At 40.1% G+C, this 17,896-nt stretch overlaps 1 protein-coding gene across 4 annotated transcripts in view; it reads left to right on the top strand.

Annotated features, from left to right (window-relative positions):
- LOC125901705 (partitioning defective 3 homolog) overlaps positions 1-17,896 on the top strand; it is a 288,080-nt gene that overhangs the window by 89,776 nt on the left and 180,408 nt on the right. For all 4 annotated transcript variants that reach the window (XM_049597558.1, XM_049597562.1, XM_049597559.1 and 1 more), the window contains exon 3: positions 14,570-14,753. In XM_049597558.1, coding sequence (XP_049453515.1) covers positions 14,570-14,753 — 184 coding nt within the window. The remainder of the gene's footprint in view (positions 1-14,569; positions 14,754-17,896) is intronic.

Genomic DNA, 17,896 nt, shown 5'->3' on the forward strand with positions numbered 1-17,896 from the left:
TGTTGTGTTTGCACATTTTAGGGCACATACATTTGCAAGTTAAATTATTGAACATTTGGACCAGCTTGTCATGGTCTTATAATATGTACATTGTGTATTGTGCAACCCGATACATAGGGTTGATTGAATAAATTTAATTACTTCATAATAAAGTAGTTTTAAAGTCTCATGTTGATATACATGTAAAGGTTCATTACGTGTAGCATTACAATGAAGTTAAGGACATGAATATATTGATAGCAACAGAAATAACAGGACACAAAAGATTTTAGGACCAAATTACAGCATTAGGTTTGTCAAAAAGTTTGCAAGGCACAATTTGTCTTTTAGTTTGGCTCAGGCTGAAATTGATGGATGTGATTTGTTCAAAATACCCACAGTAACTTGAGTGCGTTTTATTTTTAGTGTTGGCAGCCTCAGTGGGGAATGAACCTGTACCCATGGCAGTGGTAGTACCTTGCTCTACCTATCAAGCCAGAGGACAATCTTCTCTTACAGAGGTTTCAGAAATGGGTTCACAGTGCAATATCAGGTGTTTGGCCATAGGAAATAGTTTCTCTCAGTGTGTGTGTGTGTGTGTGTGTGTGTGTGTGTGTGTGTGTGTGTGCGGCTCTCCAGTGGATTTGTTGCACAGTCTTTTCTGTGCTGTACCCACATCTATCAGCTTTCAGCAACTTGAATTAAACACACTTTTCACTGTGCTGAAAGACTGTCAGCACTCTTCAACTTTGTTTTTTAAAGCTCCAGTATCCAGAATGGTCAGTGTAGCTGTCGAAGCTGAGCGAACAAGCAGATGGGGTTAACTTGAGAACAAGCTTTTCAAATTTAACAATGAAGGGTGATGTGAAAATCAGAAAAGGGGAAATTACAGGTTTAATTTCAACCTCAGCCTGAAACAAAACTCCTCAGGGGGAGCCACTAAAGACATATGTTACTGCTTTTATGTTAGGGATAATGTACAAGGAGTGGGTCATTATCCTAAAATAAACCTTGACAGGGTGATGCAGGGTTTATTTTGAATTAATGACTTACTTGCAATACATTATCCTTCTTTTGACATGGCTGTTTTCTAAAGATTTGACAAAAAATACTGATCTGAAAATGATTTTATTGCTTCCGCTAAGCATCTATGATCAGATCTGTGTCCATGACAATTAGTTATTCATAGCAGACTGTAGAATGCTGAAGTAGACCAATCAGAGTTGAGTATTCAAAATAGCAGTGTAATAAAATGCATTAACACACAGAGGTAGGCTAGCTGTTTGCCCCTGCTTCCACTCTCTAAGCTAATCCCTCACTGTCTCTAGCTTTACATGTAGCGCACACGCATTAGAGTGGTATCAATGTTCTCATCGAACTCTTGGCTAGAAAAAGAATAAAGCTGATTTCACACTGCTGCGTGGTAACTCAATGCCTCCAGTCATTTCATTGAGGGTTAGGTAGCAGAGGGGAAGCGGTTTCCAACACGGCAGTAGCGATATGAAGAATGCGAACAGATTTAGCTCTGCCTAATTATGTTAATTAATCAGACCTATGATGGAAAATATGATCAAATATAAATCCCCATAAAATAATAAAAGAAAGGAGATACGCATGAAAACATAATCGCAAGCACTTTTTGTATCAGGTTAGTCATTTCTGACTTCCTAGCATGGCTGTAAACGCTTTGTCTCGGGCGTGGAGCCAAAGTTCAGAAGAATTCCACCCATAAAAGTTCAGCAGAAAGCGGTGTAACAAGAGCAACATCTTTCAGGGAATAAGAGTCACAACTCAGCACTCTTCTCATTTTGGAGAATGAATCACCTTCAGTGCTTCACTCCCTTACCCCCGCACTCCCCCGCTCTGTCTGATTGCCGTTTTCAGTTTGTCAGTCTGGCCTCGGCTCAGATGGCCCGAGCTTTCCCCCACATGTTTTCTATCGTCTGGATTAAAGTGAAATGGATCGCGGGTCAATATGCCGAGCAGAATTGCTCCACGCCGCTCTGGATTGTCCTCACCTCGATGACAATGTAATCCTAAATCTGTGTTTGCTTTGACATAATTGTTGTGTGTTTTGTGTCAGTTTGTGTTTTGAGGAACAAACTGATTGAATAAAGGAGCAGGAAGACATTTAAGCAGTGGAAGGTTGAGTGTCTGGATGTTTTGATGGTGTGCATGTGGGAAGGTGAGCGCGCACCTGGGCAATGTCATGTCTCATTCCACTTTATTTGATACTTCTTCTTCTTCTTCTTCTTCTTCTTCTTCTTCTGTGATTGTGTGTCTTTGTCTAAACTCAGTGAAGCCAAGGTCACTGTGTGTTCTGCCTTGCTCACTCTGTAACAGTCTCTGTGGGAGTTTGGGGTTGCGCTGCTCGTCTACCAGCCTCAGCTAATCTTAGCCACATCTGTCACACATCCAAACCGCCGCCCCTTTGGCTTCTGCTGCTCGGATGAACGCTTTTCCATAGAGGCTCTTGGAATTGTTTGGCAAAACACCCATTTGATTATAGAAATGAGTCAAATCCAATTTGAAATTCGGAGAAAGTTTTAAACAATCTGGCGTCTTGAACTTTCTCTATTTTTTGCAGCCCTCTTTATATTAGACACCAGTTAAAGTTTTTTCCCCTTCGCATTAAACGTTGGTAAACAAGACAAGTGCAGTGCATTGTGCAGTTATACCCACATGCTTGGTTTAATATAAAATTGAATTCATAATAATATACAACTCATATTAAAAATTTGTGATGTTTATGGTGACTAAATGCAGGAAGCCTGTTGCTCTTTTTTACTGTACTGATTATTCCAAAATAATCTGCTTTTGTGAGCTCTGTTTCTTTATTTTAGTTGTCAAAATGGTTTTATATGAAATTCTCAGAAACATTAAAAGGTCCAATAAGTCTTAAATTTGTCTTTCTGAAACTTTCAGATACGAGTGTGTGAGTGGATTAGAGTGATATGTGGTGACTGCAAGGGAACAAAGTGACCAAATAACTTCAGAGTGCTGTAGCAAGAACTCACTGCACACACTGTGCTGGATGTTTCTGAATGTAGAAATGGGACGGGATAAGCCTAAATGTGCGAGCTAGTGTGATAGATGTAGAGTGAAGCTTTGGAGGGAAAGTTAACTGGGATGTCGGTTGTGATTTCATTAAAATTTAAAGTTCTGTAAAGAAAGGGTTTTGTAAAAGCAGCGGTACTGTTGCTCCCAGACATTGTTTCCGCAGTCATCCCTCCTAAACATCCAGGAAGTCGACATTCCAGTTCATCGCAGTTCAGAAGTGTTGGAGGTCAGGACTCTGAGCAGGCAATTTAGTGTCTTCCACACCACAGTGGGAAAATCATTTCTTTATGGGTCTGGCTTTGTGCACCGCGGCATTCAGGGTTTTTCCTGGCTCAAAATGAGGCGGAGTTGGTACCTTTCTGATCATGTTAACATAGGTGCATGTGTCAATGCACCTTCAACTGACTCAAGCAAATACTTTTTAACAAGCAATGTGTTTTACAAGTTCTAAAAATTATGTAAATGCTAAGTAATTTTGGCGACCCTACACTATATAGGAGAGAAGTTATAGAATATTTTTGTAGTAGCCTATCTTCTTTCGGTGTTGTACTTTATAGACAGTCCCTCTGTACAGCTGTCTGCACATAGCAGCAACATTGTTAATCCAACTAGGGGGATAACTGGTTTTGATAAAAATTAGGTTGTAGCTCGTTGTCTGCTTTACTATGGTAGGAAAGAAGTGTTGTTTGTGTTTTAATGCTTTTCTTTTGAGTTATTGATCCAGAAAGTTCAAATCTGTCAATGTCTTTCCAGCTTTACCAGACTAAAAGCTGTTTTAACTAATACCAACTGCCATTTGCAGTGCCGTTTGTAAGTGCCAGATGGTGATATAAAGCTATCATAAAATCAAACAACAGGGAAAAAGGAGACCAATAATGACTTCATCGACTTTTCTTTTGTGCTTATAGGGCTGGAACCACTATAAACATAAGGCTATTGTATTCCTCTGGTAGTTTTGGCAGTGCCTTTCTGGGTCCACTGTTCTCATTATGATACAGTGCCACCACATCAGCGTAATGTCACGATTGACCTTTCACTAAGCCCCGCCCCATTGCGATAGCTGTCAGAGTAAACATGGAGCTTACTTAGTGAAGGGTCAGTTGCAGTCAGAGATTACAGAAATGCACCAAATGCAATGCTTCATAGAAATGTTTTTTTCCTGAAGACACCCATCAGAGTTTTGTCAAGAGCTGGAGGCAGGACGAAATTTGATGGAGGCGGTTGCCTCATGATTCTCTGTGCAGGCATCAACATGTTGAAACAGGAAAAGGATCTTTTCCAAACTGTTGCAGCAAAACTTGTTTGTCTCACACTATTTTCTCACTGTGTGTTGCAACATTAAGATTCCCCTTACTTGGAACGTAAAGACCTAAATTACAAAACATGCGAAACAGCCCCAGATGAATAAAAATGAATTATCTCATTAGATATGTGGCATGGGTGAAGTAGTGCCTCTGCTTCTCTCTTATTTTCACAAGTGTACACACTTCTTTGTATCTGCACCAGAGGTCGCCTGTATTTCAAGCTATGGGGCTTGTCTCTGCTATAAAATGCATGTGTGGAAATCTGAGATACGTCATAATGTTGAGCTGCCTCTCCTCACCATATATTTGTGTCTAATTATTATATATATACTACATCAATTAAAATGACTCCTGTTGATAGAGTAGGTGAGATGGAGTCACTGTTATTCTTTCCCAGTGTATTATTGTACAACCTTGCCTGTACAGCCGTCCACCAACTTCTATTTGTGGAAAAATTATGATGGAAACTTTCATGTAACCTCTCAGGTAACAAATCAAACTGAACGTATGAAAGAGGAGAAAACACCTCTCGTCTTCCTCCGTGGCTTTGATGAATCCCTCTGGCTGCCCTCATGTATTTGTTACTCGTTGAGCGGAAACCATGTAACTATAACTCTTGCCACAGCTCTCCAACTTTTCACCTTTTTTTTTGACTTTCAAAGAACGGCTTAATATGCAGCCAATTTCCTTCTTTACATAATGAGCCTGTCAAGAGTCACATTTTTCCAATGTCTCAACTCGAGGTGCAAATCTTTAGAAGATTTCCTGAAAACTAGAGAAATAAATGTCATGGATGAACCAAACTATGGCTCACTTTTCAAATCCCTCAGTTTTTCCATTTTCACTTAAAAACCATGGGAGCTGAAGTTCATTTTTCAGTACCATAAAATGTAGGAAATCTTGTCTGCATAGGTATTATCATGTTGTCATCTTATGTTTAAGGTTTCCAACCATCCTTTAAAAATGATGATTTTTTTTAATGGTGGGTATAGTTTTTTTCCTCAGATGCTAGACATCTCATTTTGAAACTGAGCTCCTCGCATAAACATTGTGGTGTGCTGACCTGAGGGTAACATCGGTCACTGCCTGTCTGCACTCTGTGGTTTTTGGCTTTGGCGGAGTGATTTTGAAGGTTTTGATGGCTGTCGCTTTTGGGGAAAGGCCTGCTTCAACCTCGCACTTTTGTTCACAGTTCCCGAAGCATGTAACCGAGGAAAATGTTCTATGCTGCAGTTTTTTGACCTGAGAGGAGAGTCGGGACAACATGTTTTGGATTACACAGCTGTGTAGGTGAAAGTGAAATGGTTACTTCCCTCCGTTTGCTGACAGCTTTGCTTTTTTGCCTTCTCATTCCCTGGCACAGACCTGGTTGAGAGGATGCCAGGTCTGGAGGACAAGAATCAGGTCATCTTTGTTCGCAAAGTGTCTCTGTTAACCCTCTTCCTTTTGTTGTTGCTTTTATAAGGGCATATGGAAGTACATGGTAAAATAACAGGCTCTAAATATCCGTTATCTGGGGTTGTCCACCTGCAGCACATTAATTTGTAGCTAAATAAACAATACCATAATAGTTATTATTGGCAGATCAATCTGAAACTTCAAGTCAAGGCAAATAACTTTAATTTGTACAGCCCAACAGCTCTTAATTCAGCCCAGGCTCTCTAACAAGACCAGGAAATACTTCTCAAATTATAACAGGAGCCATTACTTGGAAAAGGCAATTACAAAAGATTAATAGAAAATGTGTAGTATTAAGCAAAATACAAAAAGCAGTAATTCAGCACTGGGGTTTCCAGTACAAATGAGCCGAATATGGGACTTTCCAAATTTATCCAAGAAGTGGCTCCAATGAACAGTCGAATTAAATACTCCAACTCCAATAGAGTGGTTCCATTAATTAATTAAAACGAGTCCTTACTTAATGCTGTACTCACTGATCCCATTTCTTTCTCTTCTAATTTCTGAATCCAGCACCCAAACTATTGGCTGATACCAAGTAACCAATCCAGTGTATTTGATCAGTTCATCACTAAATGTCTGACAATGTCTGACCTTTAAATGAAAATAGAAATGAGCAGTCGAAAGAATAATCTGCAACTATCTTGATAATTTATATTAAAGGGGGCTTATTTTACGTTTCTGGTTTATATGTAGTGATGTTCATGTTAAAGGAGCAGTGTGTAAGATTTGGTTGAACAAATTCTTATTTATTTGAAGGTTTTGGACTTTTGTTTACCCAAAATAAACAATTAGATCTACTTTAAGAATATATTTCACCTTTTTTTGCGTTTTATATCCCAAACAATTGATAGATTGAGAAAATAACTGGCAGATTGACAATAAGAATAATTGTTAGTTTCAGCCATACTTTTTTTAGGCAGGCTCTATTATATAGTCTGTTTGTGCTCCAACTCCACTTATCTTGTCATTTCCACTCTGTATGACGAACAGATTTCCCCTTCTGTTTAAGTAATCTGTCCTGCTCTCTTTCTCACTTATTGATAATACAGTTTAGATTCAATAAATCATATAAACGAACACAAACACTACACAGCATGGAGCTTGACACTAGGGAAAATGCAGTCTATTGCAATAATATAATTCTGTGTGAAATTGTAACAACTTGTCATTATTTTATGTGATGAGGGGATAAATCAAGCGGTCCATAGATGGATGTAGCAGCTTGGAAAGATTTATGCTTTGGAGTTGGTCGCCAGAACCAAGGCAACTGTAATTTTTGGATGGCTGCGCTGCATAAGCTCGGGGATTTCTGATGAAATAAGACTGGGCGATCAGTGATGTGGTGCAAGCAGTGACTGTATCTTGCTAAATTCAACACCCCCCCCCCCAAACACACACCCGTAAGGATTAATTCCCCTTTGATAGACCTCCGGTTCCCTTTCTCTGGTCCGGGCTGCCAGCATATTGTTCTAGCCAGAGTTATGATGATGATTTATGAGCTGCAAGTGACTGCTGAAAAGTGGACTGAGTCACACTTTCCATTATAATTTACTTTTCAATTATTGTTACTTTTTTTTGGCTTGGGTTTATCGCGTGTGTGTGTTTGTGTGTGCAAGAAAGTGAACAAAAGTTGATAAAAAAGTGAGTTTTGCGAACACACAGACACACACACACACACACACACACACACACACACACACACACACCCCTACATCCATGTACAAAAACTTTCTCATATACATTTTGCACAGTTTAAATGTGTATACTTGCGGCCGTCCTCCATAACAAGTTTGGGAATTGAGAATGAGATGTTTTTTAGTTTTAGTGCACAACAGTACATCATAAAGCAATTAGTGAAGGAATTAATTCATTAATCAGCAGAAATAAAATTCAGTTTTGAGCAAGAGCATCTCACATATGACCCTCACAGTTTGTCAAACTCAAAGATCTGCTTTTCTTCACATTTGGGATTTTTGAACTTTTGGTGAAAAGCATAAGTGCAGTCTTTGTTTCAAAACTGGGAAGGACACATGAAGTGGGCTTTTTTCCATAGAGTGAAATGGGGGAGAGAGAGAGAGCGGGGGGTGACATGCAGCAAAGCAACCGCTGCGGCGAGGCATCGCCATTGTACATGGGGCGCCGGCACTATCCACTGTGCTACTGACGCCCCAGTCCTCTGCTACTTTAATGTTTTAAAATGGCATCCACATATTTTAGATATTGAGTGGGATGTGTCCCCTTGCATCCCCTCCAGAAAACTATGCCTATGGTTAAAAGGAATACACTGTTGACAGCATCACGTTATCAGCATATGTTATGTTTTATGTCCCAATCAAATAATTAGGGAAAATAATTGTTGCAGCCTCGATTGAAATATAAAAGGCTACAGTTATCGCCAAAAAATGAGGTTATACTCACTCTAGAAAGTGTAAACCTTCTGACTTGTATTGACACAATTTCACAGGCCAATCAACAGCCATTTCTCACTGCACAGATCCTCTGTTTTCCTCAGGATACACCAACCCTGCTGATTTGATGTCACCTTTTTTTGTGAGTTTGTGTTTGTGTGTGTGATGGGTGGCAGCACTTCTCCCATGGCAGGGTCAGGGCTGTGCTTGTCAACAAACCTCAGCAATTAGCTTTGACTTGGGGCTGTATGATGGCACACAGACAACAATTCACTCAACAAAACACCCAACAGAACAGCATTAGGTCCCGAGGGAGCATCTGTCAGTCCCAGTTGTGCCCTCTGATGTTTACACTCCAGCATGTTCACTTACATTCATGTCTAATCAATGACGGGAAGACATACTTAAGGTGATATTTAGTTTGTTCACTTGTCATTTGTGGGGTTTTTGTGTGTCTTCTTTTCAGCAAGCATTTGTTTTTTATTAAAAATTTGCAATGAGATGTTCTCAGCTGTGCATGGATATTCTGTTTGTACACTATTGTACACAAATGATGTCGTACTGACATAATTTGTGTAGAAAAGAGTGTAATGCAAATGATTTCAGCGACTGCTTTTGATTTGAAATAATTGGATAATATGAAACGTTTGGAATTCCTGTGGGCAAATGCGCCTTTTCCAGTAGTCAAAGAATGAAAGTCAGTGTTGAGGAAACATAATAATCTGATAATTACAACTATTGGACAGTGGGAGGAGAAAAGCATCAATGGAAATGTACAAATACTGTTAAGAACTTGTCCAAAATAGCATTACTTCTGGGATTTCTGCGTCTTGAAAAGTATGTTGGAATAAAAAATGGAGCTGTTTGCATCGACAGCCTCGTCATATCCACCATACTGCTGTAATTATGACATACTGTCGATGATTATCACTGATTGTTTCTACCTTTCAATGATAGCACAATGGCTTAAGATTTTGAGGCCCCACCACATTTACAGTGTGCACTGCAGCCGAACTGATTACCATGTAATAAGAACCACATGGGCTGTAAAATCACATGGGGTTTTGGGGGGGGGGGGGGGGGGGGGGGTTATTATTCTGTGGTGTCCTCGGGGAGCGGGCTAGGAGGAGGGAGGTGGTTTGCTGACTCAGCTGTTCTGGCTGAACTGAGCCTTAATGAGGGAAGAGTGGAGGACTCTCTGACAGTTACGCACAGGAAGTTATATACAGTATAGACGTGTACGCATAAAACACAGTCGCACGCAGACACACAACCTGTCTCACTGCCTTCTCCCAAGAGTCTCCCTTAAAGTCACACACACACACGCACACAATTCTACTCTCATATCTGTTTTACCTCCCCTCGTTCTTCCTATTCCCCTCTTTTTTTCTTTCTGTTCTTCATCGACACGTTCTCCACATCTCCTTCGACCCCCTACCCTCCCACACACACTCCCTCCACAAACCTCCCTCCTGCCCCTTGACCTTTATTATCCCCATTACTGTGTGTACACATTAGCCTCGGGCTGACGCGAGCTCTAATTTGAAGTAAATGTCTGCACATTTATGTAAAGGGCCTAATGGGAAAAATGAGTCTTGAGGTCTGTGTGCAAGTGTTTGTGTGTGTGTGTGCGTGTGTTCCCCTTGAGAGCCTGTTACTCTCACCAGGGAGCCTGTCCAGCATGCTATAAAACTCCACAGCTCTCAGGCTAAATGTGGCTGAAATGAAGGTTTAATGTGCTGGAAAACTCGTAGTTGGATTTGAATGGTGCTAGTGTGTGTGTGCTTTAATGGATTGTGTGGGTGTCTCTGTGTGTCTAAATGTAATTGTGTGTGCGCTAATGCTTCTCTTTCAACTTTACCATATTTCTATGTATATATCAGAGTGTGTCTTTTAGTGTGTAAATGTTTACGTAGTGTGTTTTATTGTGATTGTTGCTTTAAGAGTGTGCCATTTTTTTTAAAGTGAGAGAGCGAAAGTTGTTATTCAGTAACATACAACAGGTGGTGTGTGAAAGACTACTGCTGTGCAGTGGTTCCCTCTCTTTTATGCATCAGAAGATACACAACATGTTAAAAATAGGCACTTCTAATTCTGCTCATTCACCAGAAGAAAATGCTGACATTGTACATTTCTGCAAACCACGGATATGTTACAGTTGTACATTTCAGACTATTATAGCAATGTTCCTAAAGTGACAAATAGCATATGAGCTGACTTTGTCGTGGGGAAGTGGAAGTGATGGTGGATGGCCTGTCACCTGGGTGAAACACCTGCCAAACTGCAGACCAATGTTGGAGACTGACAAAGAACAAGAGCAGTTGTTTTTGTTTAATGGGTTATCTTTGCATTTGTAGCAGGTTTTTTTTTCCCACCGAATGTGGGTGTTTTTAAGTGAAACATGAGTGGGCTTGTTGGGACCCGTCACCATGTTTTCACTGGGGATAGTGCCACTAAAAGCAGCTGGGTTTTTTGCCAAGACATTGCTGCCTTTCCAGCCAGGATAGTGCCACCAAAACCGGGTGTTTTAAGCCAAAACATTATCTTTTCCTAACCATAACCAAATGTTATTTTTGCCTAAACCTAACCCCACACTGTCTACAGTGTTGTTGAAACTTTAAAGGAGCAATAAGTGAAATTCATCATTTCTAGATTGAGGGGAATTAAAAAAATTGCTATGTGAAGAACTAGAGGTGTAATTTCATCTGGAGTATAGCATGACCTCACACACTCTCTCTGTGTTGATCTCCAGCCCATTGTTTACAAGCCGGTCCGGCTGCACGTTCATGTACGTTCATGTGAAGCCGACTTGGCTAGAGCCATCGCCAGATCCCGGCTAGTGCTAACACCGGGAGCTAACGCTAACGTTCCTACTCTTCTCCGTGAGTGAGAGCGATGTTTTAGCCTAGCGGGCAGCCTGGCAGGCTGCTCAAGCTCTGGACATTAACCCATCCAGGTGTTTCCTCTGCAGCCTCCACTTCACCCAGCTTCACTCAGCTGCCCGATAAACCCGCTGCTTCTTCCCACTTTAAACTGAAGCGATGTTTTAGCCTAGTGGGCAGCCCGCGAGCCAGCTGCCCGCTAGGCTAAAACATTGCTTTCACTCATGGAGAAGAAGAGGAACGTTAGCGTTAGCTCCCGGTGTTAGCGCTAGCCAAGTCGGCTGCCACCGGCTACTGGAGTAACATAACAGCTATGGAGCGCTTCTACCAGCTCCTCTAGTCACTGAACCTCGCCTCCATCTCAGCAAATATATTACATTTATTACAGGTACCATCATCATTGAAGTAGGCAGGGGAATAGCTAAACACAGCAGAGACCAAGACATCGCTAACTGCTAGACGAGGCGAGTGGGGTGGGGTGGGGGGTGTAGAGCAGAGGTAGAGGGAGGAGTGGCTCATGTCACACTTTGTTTTGGTCTACAGGCAGTGCACAACAGCAAACCTAGCGGTGAAACGATTTTGCTTTTTGCCCCTTTAAGAAACATAAAGTTTAAATGTATCCGCTACAAATGTATATATCTGGGGTACAAAATTTATTCTGGCGACTGGGTTGCCGTTCATTAAAGCTCCCTACCAGGTAAATGGGGACATCTCTCTCCATGGCTCAGTTGGCATAACACAGGTTTTTGTGGTCTTGCCAAGATTACTCTAATGACACCAGGGTTATTTTCTCAGGCCTTACAAAGGCTCCTGCCGAGCCATAACTTCCAATTTAACTGCTTTGTTAATTGTTTGTGTAATGACTTCCTCCCTGCATGAATTCATTTTCTTGCAGTGATTTGATTACGTTTTGTCATTGCTTTTTCATTTGTCCAAAGTGTAGCCCAACTTGTTAGTATTAGCTCCTGCCACCATCAAAAATACTATCTCTGTGTATTGACACACATTTAACCAAACATGTTGAGTGAAGTGAGGAAGTCGAAACTTTGCTGTCAGAAATAGATAGACAGAAGCAAAAAAATGCATGATCGTTAAAAGCAAAATGAAACTGACCTTGACTATTTTTCTCATGTGGTATGTCTTTGCTTTGTATTTTCCCGAAGTGAAAATAATGTGTCGGAGCCTGTTTTTGCTCAGCGTCTTCTTGCCATGAGGTGTTTGGTCAAGTTTTCTTTTAGTTCAGAGTTTTTCTTGGGTCGGGATCATGTAAATAAACCCACATGAACTGCAGTGGTATCGTGAAGATGTTTGAGCCATTCAGCGTGTTTATTTTTAACCCCGGTGAGATACTGTGGGTCAGGGGGTAGACCTCCGAGTGGGGACATTATCACGATCATGCCTCTACATCAGCTCTCACCACAAGGGACAGTTAGATCACATCCTTTGAATTGGAGAATGTTGGATGGATTTTTCATTTTCTCCTCTGCTAACTGAAGCCAGCTGAACACAGCCGTGGGCCTGGTGGGAGTCAAAGAGGGACGGCATGAATCTCATTTTTAATCTAATAAAGGGACTCGGTAGAGGCTGGAATTAATCACATCTGTGAGGGAGAATAGCTTTGGTAAGGTAAAGATGTGGAGCGAAATTGTGGAGGCATTTTGAATGAAGAGAGGATATGATTGGACGTAATAAGTACCTCAGTGTCATAACGTAAAAAAAGAGTCTAAATCACCCCCATATCCATTTGGACTGTATGTGCAGTTTTCATGCATTTGAGCAGAAAAGCACCACCATGTTTGACACTTTATCAATTCCAATAAATTTAAACAGAGGTTTTTCAGAGGCACACTCCTATATGAGCAGCAAAAGAAACCAATGGATATACTTTCTTAATGAATTAGGATTTAAAAATTAGGATAACTATCATATTATATTAAGCCCTTTTTAAATAGGAATTTTGCAGATTTACAGGAAAGCCCAGTAGTAGCAGTAGTGGGCGTGAGCAAGTAACAAAACGTGCTCAGCGTGTGATGTAAACATTGCTATCGCTGATTTGTGCACGACAGTCCAGCATTTTGACATATTTCTATGTTGCATTCCCCCTCTTTAATGTAACGTAACTCCTGAAATATAACTTGTGTCCAGCAGCGAAGTTGCTGCACTTGTTACCGCTCCTCTGATATCAGTTTAGGCTGGGAGGGTAGGAGCACAGGTTGCTAACATTAGCCTACAGATCACCACTAGTGGCCTGGTAATGAAGCTGTGGTCTTTATTTGATGACTTGTTTGATCAGTTACTAGCATGAAACTTACATTTTGAACAAATCGCAAGGTTCATGCTTTTCTATCTTTATTGGATAAATGGCAAATGTCATTATGATAATACCATTATTGCCATAGTCGAATCTGTATACGTAAACAATATTGACAGCTACTGATGATGTGTTAGGGTCTTGAAGGGTTTTCCCATTTCATAGGGGAAGATTTCCACTCCTTGCAACTCTATTCCAAGGGGCAAAGGGGCACTTGAAAACGAGGGGTAGGGGTAAAAATAAGAAATTCGATTAAACACCGTGATTGGAAGAAATGACAACTCCAATAACTGCAAGAAAATTGCGAGCAGACACTCTGACAAAGTCCTCCCTCTTCTCCATGTCTCTAAGTACTCTAACCAGAGTTAGCATTAGCTCATTTAGAAGATTTGAACAGTTAAACATGAAAGACTTAATGTTCTAGCAGGATTTCAGGGGTTATCTTTCACTGATAATTTTGTTCTCTGTACTTAGCTAGATGTTTTGACTGAATTGGTATTATTGGATTCTCTGTAAAACGAAATCCTGTTTGTACAGGCACAGCTACAGACAAAAACCAATTCATTTACATGTTAAAAAGATTGTTTTTCCCCATATTACTTAACATATACTTATCATAACACTTGTCTCGGAGCAAGCAGCTTATGTAACACGGAGTTATCATTTCCACACATGCTGCTTAACCTTTTGGGGTTTTATGTAGTTATTTCTAAGAGAAAAAAGCAATACACTTCTCCACAAATCAAAACTTTTCGTCTTCACATCTCTCTCTTTGCTCGCCCATCCTTTTGTTTCTTTGTTTTTTAAATCTCTCCATTATTTGGGGGTATTTATGCTCTTTTATATCATTTGTTGAAGGTTTTTCCTTACTCTTTTCTTACATGTGTCCCTGTCTCTCTCTTTTTGTTATTGTAATTTTCTCTCAGAATTCCACATTATCCCAGTGTATGTTCTCATTGTTTGAGTTTGAAGCTTTTTGTCATATACAAAGAAAACCTTTTCCATAAATGTAATCCACTTTATTTATTGTTGTCCTTCTTTCACCACTCCTTGTCTTTCTGAGGACATACAGCAGTTAAGCCTGTTGTCTTTTTATTATGCATTCAGTGAAATTAAAAGCAACATGTTAATTAAATCCAACATCTCCCATCCTCCCATCTCCAGTTGATAGCAGTGTATGACGAACAGGAGCCCCATCATGGCGGCGATGGCACCAGCGCCAGCTCCACAGGGACCCAGAGCCCCGATCTGTTTGCTGCAGACCTCAGCGCCGGAAGTGGAGCCTCGGCCTTCCAACCCTACCAGGCCGCCAGTGAGATCGAGGTCACACCGTCTGCCCTGCGCACCAGTAAGTCCAAACACTTGAGGGAAAAAAAGAAATCAGAGATGCATGTGGCTAGATTGAAGACCTTTGGGTGATTTGTAAATGTATGCATTAACTGAACAGAGAGACCATTATCTAAAGATACAATCAGGAACTACAACATTTACTTAACAAATGATTAATAATTGAGTCTGTTCCTCTTATTCGCCTTAAATTACAAATCTGTCATCCTCATTAGCGTCAAATATCAGCAACTGCCGCAGTATACAGCAAACCCAACAAATTACCTTATCACAGCCCAGCGGTACCTTAGCCCTGTCCATAAATTCTGTTAATTGGACAGGAGGGCCTTTTTTTTTTCAGGCACAGATAGCCGTTTGATCCCCGGCCAAAGTGGCTAATTGGTTCTATTCGCTGCCTCCTAAATCAAATGTGACGCTGAGCCCGTCCACCTCTGCAGTTTTGCCGGCCAAGTCGCTTCTTCCACCGTAATTACTGTGAGTTTGGATGCGAAACTGATGCTTGTAGGTGATTTGTCAATTTGGATCAAGCAAAAACCTTTTGCACACAACCATAAGCAGACGCAAACAAACACTCACACGGACATACATGGAGACAAACCCATATTCTAACTCTCTCTTCCTACTCAAATATTTTCCCTTCTGTCCATCTTAATCTATGTGTAACTACAAATAAAAAATAAAAATTGCAACTGAAAATAAAGTTCACTCTTAAGCCTACCTGCAAACCTTAGAATTAAAACTTATTTATATTAATTTTGACTAAAAACATGTATGTGTGTGAGAGCTCAGGAGGTCTTTTAAGTTGAACATTTGTCAGCAGTGTCTTTCCATGTCTTTTAGTTTGCACTAAATTCACATTATTATAGGTTTTCTCTGATAAACCTACTTTACCAGCAGCAAATTTTTCCACTGCTTTGGACGGGTTTCTTTAATTTCTTCCCTTTTCATATGCTCAGAGGATGCTTGTTATTAATTTTACACGTTGATTGCCACTGGGTATATTAAAGATCTCACACAAGTAAAAATGAGTAGTGGTTGAATCCAATGAAAAAGGTACAGTACTCTCTCAGCCAACACTTAAAGGAGCAGTGTGTGAGATTTAGGGGTATTTAGTGGCATCTAGTGGTGAGAATTGCAGATTGTAACTTGCTGAAACATCTCCCGGTTAGAAATCCGCAGAAGTCTCCTCCTTTTCAAAAGAATTGGACCAGGTGATTGAAACCAGTTAAAACAGTGAATAAAGCAGTGTCATGTTATAAATCAGTGTTCTTCCAGTGCTGCAGATGGCTTCTAACTATGCTGGCCAATGAGCAAAAGCGAATGGCCACATGTGAAGCCAGTGTTTGGTTTATTCGCTCTAGGCTACTGTAGAAACGTGGCGGAGAATATGGCAATCTCCATCAGTGGGGTCCCGCTCCATGTGTAGATATAAACTGCTCATTCTAAAGTAACGAAAACACAATGATTGTTATTTTCAGGTGATTATACACTAAAGAGAACACAGTTATTATATTATATTCCATTCCTGCCAGTACACACCCCTGAATCCTACACACTGAACCTTTAAAAACTGTCAAAAGATGAAATTAAAGTTAACCACAGCATCTTCACTACCTGCTGCTGTTTGATAATTAGCTGATGGAGATTTACTGTCATACCTGCTGCCTCATTTCCTGCCTGTACTTCATTCAGGTGAGTTTACCTTAATTTTTTATTTATTTTTATTTTATTTTATTTAACCTTTATTTAACCAGGAATAGTCTCACTGAGTTTCAAAATCTCTTTTTATTATAAATTTGTCCTTTATTCACTTTAAGCCAAGAGTATTTTTACTCCTAAGTTGGTTCTGAGAGCATTCTTAAGTGTAATTCTCAAAACTTAAAGAAAAAAGCACCCTGACCTTTATATTTGTGTCCCTCTCCAGACATGCATACACACTGACAGACAGCCCCACTCTCACACACTCCAATGAACAAATTAAAGTTGACAACAAACTATTTTTAATTAGCATTTTTTATTAGCACTAAAAATACCCCACTGGTTGGAGTATGGCTTATCCATTAATGACCTGTGAACTGGCGTTGATTGACACAGCAGCCGTCAAAATTGCCCATTCTGTGTCTGTCTTACACACTCAAACACACACACACAAACACACATGCACAATGTGAGGGAGGTCACTTCACTCCTAATTGGATTTCTGGGTGAGATGCTGAACGTGAATATGCAGTAAGAAATGGAAATCTTGGGCATAATCACACCTGCCAGTTACGTCCAATTTAACCGTCTCCATAATAAATTCTAACCCCGTTTAATTGACGACGCTGAATCTCATCAGCTGGATTTTATTGGGTTTTAAGAGAAATGTCTGTCATGGAAGAGAAGGAATTTGATTAATTTTTTTTTTCTTGAGCGCCTAATGAGAATAGCTTTCAATCACTGATTTATGTTGGATGAGATGAGAGGCGCTGGACTCTGTGGGGCTTTGCCAGTTTTCTTGTTCTGCCCACAAACTCAAAAGAGAAGTGATTAAGCTTATTAGACAGAGAGCTCTATTGAAATTCACAAATGGATTAATGTTAGTTTCTTGGCTTTGTTAAACTCAAAACCTCTGCAGACATGGAAATGCGGATGAAAGAACGATGCCACTGTTGTGAACATGTGAGGCTTTGAGATGCCAATTTGAAAAGTTAATTTCCAAAATGCAACAATTATCATTAAAAAGTCATACTTGGAAGTTCATAATGTAGTCGTTAATCTCAGAAATATAGTACAGAAGTCCCTGATACTCCTTTTTAAAGAGTTTCTTTTAATTTGTGCTGTTAATGTTATGTTGCTTTTCATAATTCACATTTGAGGGCTAAAACTCTTCATGTTATTTGGAACGAAGCTGTCAGTGAACTTTAATGCTTTTTTTAATACAAGAAAAAGTTCCGAGATATTAACTACATTTTAATTCCTCTAGAGAAACCAAAAGAAGCAACACAAATCATCACATTTTGCAATACAGAGAGCATAATGTTTGATTCCTTGATTGACTTAATAAAGTTAATGAGAGACTGTTACAGTTGGTGTTTAAAATTATTTAAAATTCAGAGGCAGAGGAAATCTGTTAAAGAGAACATAAATGTCAGTATGCCTACT

This window comes from Epinephelus fuscoguttatus, linkage group LG15 (assembly GCF_011397635.1).
Source record: "Epinephelus fuscoguttatus linkage group LG15, E.fuscoguttatus.final_Chr_v1".
Taxonomy (NCBI): domain Eukaryota; kingdom Metazoa; phylum Chordata; class Actinopteri; order Perciformes; family Serranidae; genus Epinephelus; species Epinephelus fuscoguttatus.